The sequence below is a fragment of the Camelina sativa genome, chromosome 18 (assembly GCF_000633955.1).
Source record: "Camelina sativa cultivar DH55 chromosome 18, Cs, whole genome shotgun sequence".
In the NCBI taxonomy this organism is placed as follows: Eukaryota; Viridiplantae; Streptophyta; class Magnoliopsida; order Brassicales; family Brassicaceae; genus Camelina; species Camelina sativa.
The window spans coordinates 7,664,091-7,670,532 of NC_025702.1; the positions used below are offsets into that span (position 1 = coordinate 7,664,091).

General features: G+C 36.2%; 2 protein-coding genes across 2 annotated transcripts; one reads left to right on the plus strand and one right to left on the minus strand.

Annotated features, from left to right (window-relative positions):
- Positions 2,368 to 4,537, plus strand: LOC104763214 (BTB/POZ domain-containing protein At5g48130-like). Its single transcript, XM_010486619.1, has 4 exons — positions 2,368 to 2,465; positions 2,583 to 2,652; positions 2,759 to 3,847; positions 3,929 to 4,537. Exons 1-4 carry the CDS (start codon positions 2,368 to 2,370, stop codon positions 4,535 to 4,537), a joined length of 1,866 nt encoding a protein of 621 aa, XP_010484921.1.
- LOC104760794 (polygalacturonase-like) lies at positions 4,699 to 6,436 on the minus strand. The gene is made up of 4 exons (XM_010483755.1): positions 6,254 to 6,436; positions 5,863 to 6,165; positions 5,180 to 5,698; positions 4,699 to 5,049 (listed from the first exon to the last, which is right to left on the minus strand). Exons 1-4 carry the CDS (start codon positions 6,365 to 6,367, stop codon positions 4,798 to 4,800), a joined length of 1,188 nt encoding a protein of 395 aa, XP_010482057.1. The 5' UTR covers positions 6,368 to 6,436; the 3' UTR covers positions 4,699 to 4,797.

Below are 6,442 nucleotides of genomic sequence, written 5' to 3' on the forward strand. Positions count from 1 at the left end.
TGTATAATATTTATTTTAAAAATGTGATATTGTAAAATCTAAGGGTATTAACACATGTATGTTTTTAGTTCTTACGTATATAATCTTAAAATTTAAGAATTCAATCCGATTATATATATTATTAGATTTTTGGATTTTCTATTTATAAATAAAAGTATAGAAACAAAAAAAAAAGTAGAATATATAGTATAATTATAATTCTTAATACAATAATTCAAATATACATGATTTGGGGATAGATGGAATCTCAAATTCTAGGTTATGTATGATTTTACATGTAGAAATATTTCAAACATTTGTTGGTTCCATTACTTTTCATGATCTTAGGAGATATCTTCTTTGTCAAGACAAGAATTTAATTTGTCTTGATGCAGTAAAAGTAAAAGTAACATATATAGCTCCTCCAATCATATATTTCGGCGCTCCATGAAAATTCTGCATTCGGTAAAGAAACAAAGAGATATGCATGGAGTGAGTAGAGGTGTGGCTCAAACTCTTGAAAAAGGAAGCCAAATAAATTAATAATGATGCTGTGAAGGTTTTTTCGATTAAGAGTCCTCTCCTCCTTCTACGATACTCTTTTCAGGTCACGGTGCACTCCTTATGGCTCGAGCTTAACAGCCGTAAACATGGCGAAAACCCCCTCTCCGCAGATCGACTAGGCCAAAGGATTGACAAAACTATTCGAAACAAGTTTCTTCTTCTTTTAAACTTCGGTCACCGGGATTACAAAGATATCTTAGTGCTATGGTTCTCTACCAGAACATAAGAACTTATTACATTGTATTTAAGTTTTTTTTAGATTCAAAAACGTTACCTTCGTTGTAAAGAAAATGTTTTTTTGATGAATAAAATTTTACATTCATTTAAAAAAAAAAAAGGTTTTTTCGATTAAATGGAATAAGGTAGTTAAATAGAACTTATGACTTTAGTGCAGTGGCAGGAGTTAAGTCCATTTGTAGAAGGCATCATCACACCAGGGATCGAGTCTCGTTTCCTACGAATGTAGAAATTTGGCTAATGGGCCGGCCAATTGTGACCCAATGGTTGACAAAAAAAAAAATGGAACTCTTGATAATATAGGAAGGTTTTCTAAAAGGTATTTTGGATAGGACAATTCTTGGGTTCACCCCTAGGGATTATTTTCAATGATGAATATAAAAATATAAATACAAATATGATTTTTTCTTTGGCTAATGAATATTTAAAATATAAAAATATAAATAAGTGTATGAAGGTAAATACAAATATGATTTTTTCTTTGGCTAATGAATATTTAAAATATAAAAATATAAATAAGTGTATGAAGGTAAATACAAATATGATTTTTTCTCTAACTAAAATTATTAAACTATTTACTTCAAGAAATATTTTTTGTTTCTATTTTTTAAAAATTGTTTAGGGTTATTTTTTTCAACAATTTTAAAATCCGCACATCGTGCGAGCCCTTATCTAGTATATATATATATACATATATATATATATATAAGTAACTAAAGGGGTTAAGAAACTTTTCTTGTTAAACAGAAGATAAAATCTTCATTTTAAAATATATGTTACATGTGTGCTATTGTAAGTAATTTTCTGAAATTTCTAATCGTCTTTTGTTCCCTGTACTCTATGAGAGAATTCTTCCTGAGAAGCAATATTAATACTTTAATTTCCGCTCTTGATTTTCCCGTAATTTACCATTTTCCCATAATTCACTGATTCACTATTAGTTAAGTATATTGTTATAACTCGAAGACTAGATAAAAAAAATCATTAATAATACTCACCAAAATAACTATTTCGAGTCTTTTAACATGTAACGTGTGAAAAAGAAACAAAGAAAAAAAAAACTTATGAAAAAGAAACAAAAATGGTTGGAGTAAAAAACACAAAAACGTTGTTGAAAAAAGCAAATAAAAATGTTATAATACAAAGATTTTTCAACCCTTCTCAACACTCGAGGAACGTCGTCTTCAACTTATAGCCTTGAACTTTGAGATCGTTAATTTTTTTTTTTGAGCTCAACACTCGTGTGCATCTGACTTTTGACCACATCTCTACAAAAACGCATATATGTGGGTGTGCCCGCATGCAAGTAGGCATATATAGTTTAATGTTTGATAAAAACGAAACCAAAAGAAACTTGGTTTTTCTCAAATCTTCCGTAGCTTCCTCTTGTTTTGTGGATCCTAGAACCCTTTTCTTCCTCTTCAATCCCCGAAACACGCAAGTTTAGTTTCTTCTTCTGAAATTTTGAATGAGAAGAAGAATAAATGGACGACCAAATGTTTCTAGCTAACTTCCTCTTCCTCTTGTTTTGGTTTTGATATATATACTTTTATCTACTTAGCTTTCACAAGTTGTATAGTCTCAATAATGGAAACTTACAGCTTCAAGGATGGTTCGTCCGTTGCCTCCAGCCCAATTTCGTCTCCCAATATCAGTACCCTTTTGAAAATCAAAGTTCTTTCTTGGTATGGATCTCAACATTTATGTCTTCTTTGATGTCATATATGCAAGTCTGAATTATTCATGTTGTACGTAGACTTATGTAATGTATTTTTGTATTTGCGTGTGCGTGTGTGTCGCAGGAGTAAAGAGACCGGTCTACCTGCTTCAGTACATGTTCGAGTTTGCAACAAGACTTTTAACCTTCACAAGGTAATAATGTTAAACCAAACCTCTCAAGGAATTTTTTTGGACCAACTAAGAAAAAATGTAGCCTATTGGTTTGTGTTAGTGTTCTAATGCCTCCTATGTTTTGTAGACTCTCTTGTGTACAAAGAGCGGATATTTTAAGGAAAGAGATGATCAGCTATCAGAGATCGAGATACCACAAGATTTTCCTGGTGGAGCAGAGACCTTTGAGAAGATTATGCTTTTCATCTATGGCTGCCCAACATTAATACATCCTTTCAACATAGCTGGACTCAAATGTGCAGCTCAATTTCTCCAAATGACAGAGCATTATTCGATGGGTAACCTCTGCGAAAGATTTGACCTATATCTGAACCAAGTTATCCTGCAAAACTGGGATGATACGTTAGTTGTCCTGAAGACATGTCAAGAACTATTGCCTTGGTCTGAAGACTTACTAATCGTAAGCCGGTGCATAGAGTCTTTGGCTTTCACTGCGTGTATGGAGATTCTTGATCCCGAAAGACGAAGAGAAAAGCCGATGGTCATGCTTGAAGATTTAATGAATCAACCATGGGAATACACAACCGTAGACAAAATCATAAACCAAGATACTTGGATCAAAGACCTCACAGATCTTCCATTTGCATTCTTCAGACAGGTAACTGGGTCACTTAGAAGACAAGGAATGAAAGAAAGATATGTAAGTCCGTTGATCGTCTTTTACGTCAACAAGTGTTTTATACCTGAAGATCAAACTAATACTGATATTCTGCAAAGAGCTCTAGATCTGCTTCTCACAAGAGACAAGGCATATAGGTTTGTTCCTGTAGGGTTTTATCTCGCGTGTCTCGCACGCAATTTAAAGCATGAAACTGTGGTGAAGCTGCAATATCAGATTGTATCTCTTCTTCACACCGCCCATACCGAAAACTTTATTTACCCGAACGCCTGGAGCGGGAACGTTGCTTTCAGCCAAGAGTTGCTTACAATGGAAAACCTGTTTGTAGCATATGTATCAACAGAATCAGAACGTCATTTGACTTCCTCCCCAAGCAACGTGATGAGAGTTGGAAATTTGTGGGATATTTATCTCTCTCGTTTACCATATGATCAAGATATGGAAAATAAAAGGTTCATTGAGCTGATTGAGACAGTCCCAATGTCATTCAGAGAGAGTCATGACCAACTCTACCTTGCAGTGAACGCATTTCTGCAGGTATGCCTTCACTTTTTTTTCCCTTCTTCATTATGTATAATTAATCAACATTGTACCTTATGTGGTGCGGCTCTCTTTTAGGTACATAAGGCCATATCACAAGAAGAAAAAGGATCAATCTGCAGTTACCTAAACTGCCAAAAACTTTCAGAAGAAACGTCGCTCGAACTTGTGCAAAACGAGCAAATGCCATTACGTTTGGTTGTCCAAGCACTATTTGTTCAGCAGCTCAACACGCACCAAGCTTTCAAAGACTGTTCTGACTCATTCAGATTCACAAACTCAGCAGACTTCTCCGGTAGTGTTGTTCCAAGCTCAAGACCCTTGACCTCCCAACACAGCCCTTGCACTGATGATGAAACCGGGCCAAGAAGCAGACCCTTGTGCTTCTTGATGCAGAAAGATGCAACATTAGATGAGTACGAGTCAACAAGCTTCAGAATCCATAACCTTGAAGAACAACTAGTTTCTTTAAAGAAGACCCTTCAGTCCCACAGCAATCCAAAGAAGCCAACTTGCCTTGGAAAAAGATCAGCGAGTAGAAACAGAAGCACTTTTGGACAAGTCACAACGGCTTGCATTGGCTCTGTAAGCTTTACTTCACAGAGAAAATATGCAAATAGGCTGCTCCGGGTGCTACGTAGAGTTAACTTGTTTGGAAGTAGAAAAACTAATAGAAGTGAAAGATGAAACATGTATCAAAAAATGTAAGTATATATAGTTTTCATGAATAATCACTGAATAATATAGTCGCTTAACTATGTTGAATGCAGTATGGAAACAGAAACAAATTATTAATTTAGTTTTTTTTTTCCGAAGAATGATTCCTTTTTTACAATTTAGCCAAAAGCTCAAAAGAAACATATATATATATATTACAAAGATGTCAATTGAAAAAGCATACAGCATACACTAGGGTGTACATTATATATTCATATATAACACTTTCTCTACTTTAGTGGCTTTGTCACCGGGCTGCTACACGCTTTCGGAACCTGAGTTCCCATCAGCTTTGGGGATACGTTTGAGCATTGGAATGTGGCTGGACCGTCAGCTCCTGTATATTTGATGTTAATGTTACCGAGCTCCACATTCTGACATGGATGTGCCTTGCTGCACAAAAGCTTCACTGCGTCTTTGTTCCCTGATGTTCCTCTAATGTTCTTGAAGCTTATTTTGGACAGCTTGATCGTTGATGCTTTCTAGGATCAGAAAAAAAAACACCAATACGAAGTTGGTTAAGTGTAACGAAGATCCCAAAGCCAAATGTCATTTGATTTTTTGAATGTCAAAGAGAAAATGATGATATATATCATATTAATTTGTAGGTACCTTCTTGTCGCACTGGTTCCATGGGCAGTACTCTTGGTCAATGAGGATGGGGTTGCTGACGTTCTTGAGGAGGATGTTCTCGAAATGGATATCGGAGGCGCTTGTGCTGCAAGCTGCAGTAGGCCATGTCTTGATCCTTAGCCCATTGTCAGTCTCTTGGAGGGTGCAGTTGACGATCTTGATGCCCATGACATCTTGCTCGTGTCCGTACCTTCCGAGACTTCCAATACTGATTCCATGTCCGGGACCGCAGGTAACTCTTTCCACAAGAAGGTTCTTCATCCCGTCTCCGACAGAGACACAGTCATCTCCCGTGGAGATAAATGAATTGATGATCTTGATTCCATCACTTCTTCCCACGTGGATACCATCGGTGTTAGGACTCTCTGCAGGGGCCACGATCTTAACCTCTTCGAATGTCATGTTCTTTGCACCAATCACGTTAATGTGGAAGTGCTTTGCGTCTAAGGAGGTTATGCCTCTAATTTTCGCGTTCGTAACAAAATCAAAACGGATGCTCTGTTCAACAATGACACCAAAACCATCAATAAATTAAAAAAAAAAAAAACTTTGGTTATCATGACCTCGAAAAATGTATGGACCTAGACCAAAACCTTTTAGATATTATAAAATAAATAAGAATAACGTTGAACGATCTTATATAATAGGATAAGATTTCATACGATGGGTAGTTTCTTGCACTTCCAAGTATGGTGGCAGTTATTGACCCTCCAAGCTGCGTTACCTTCACCGTCGAAGACACCACCTCCGTTCAACTTAAAGCCATCAATGTTGCGGAAGGCGATCCATTTCTCACTATGAACAGCGTTTCCGTCAGCTTTCACGGTACCTTGAAGAGCAATCCTTATCGGAGCTTTGCATGGACCCATCATCTCGATTTCCCCAAGCTTGTATTCACCTTTTGGGATCAGAACGGTGCTCTTGGTCGGGAATTGGCATGCCTCGTTGAATGCTTTCAACAATGCCTGCACCGTGCAAAGATTTTTTAAATTGCTTGGACAACAAGAAGACAATGTCGATCAACAAAGATGGTCGTTAGGTTTTAGAACTTACTTTAGTGATGTCACAGCCTGGTTTAGAGCCAATGTTGAATACCTTTGCATTAGCTGATAAACCTAACAAACAGAAAACAAAAAATGCGGATACTCCAAAATGTATACGACCCATATTTGGGACTTATTTTAGTCACTAGCTAGTGATTACTTTTTTAATTTTTTTTTTTTTTTTTTTTTTTTTTTTTTT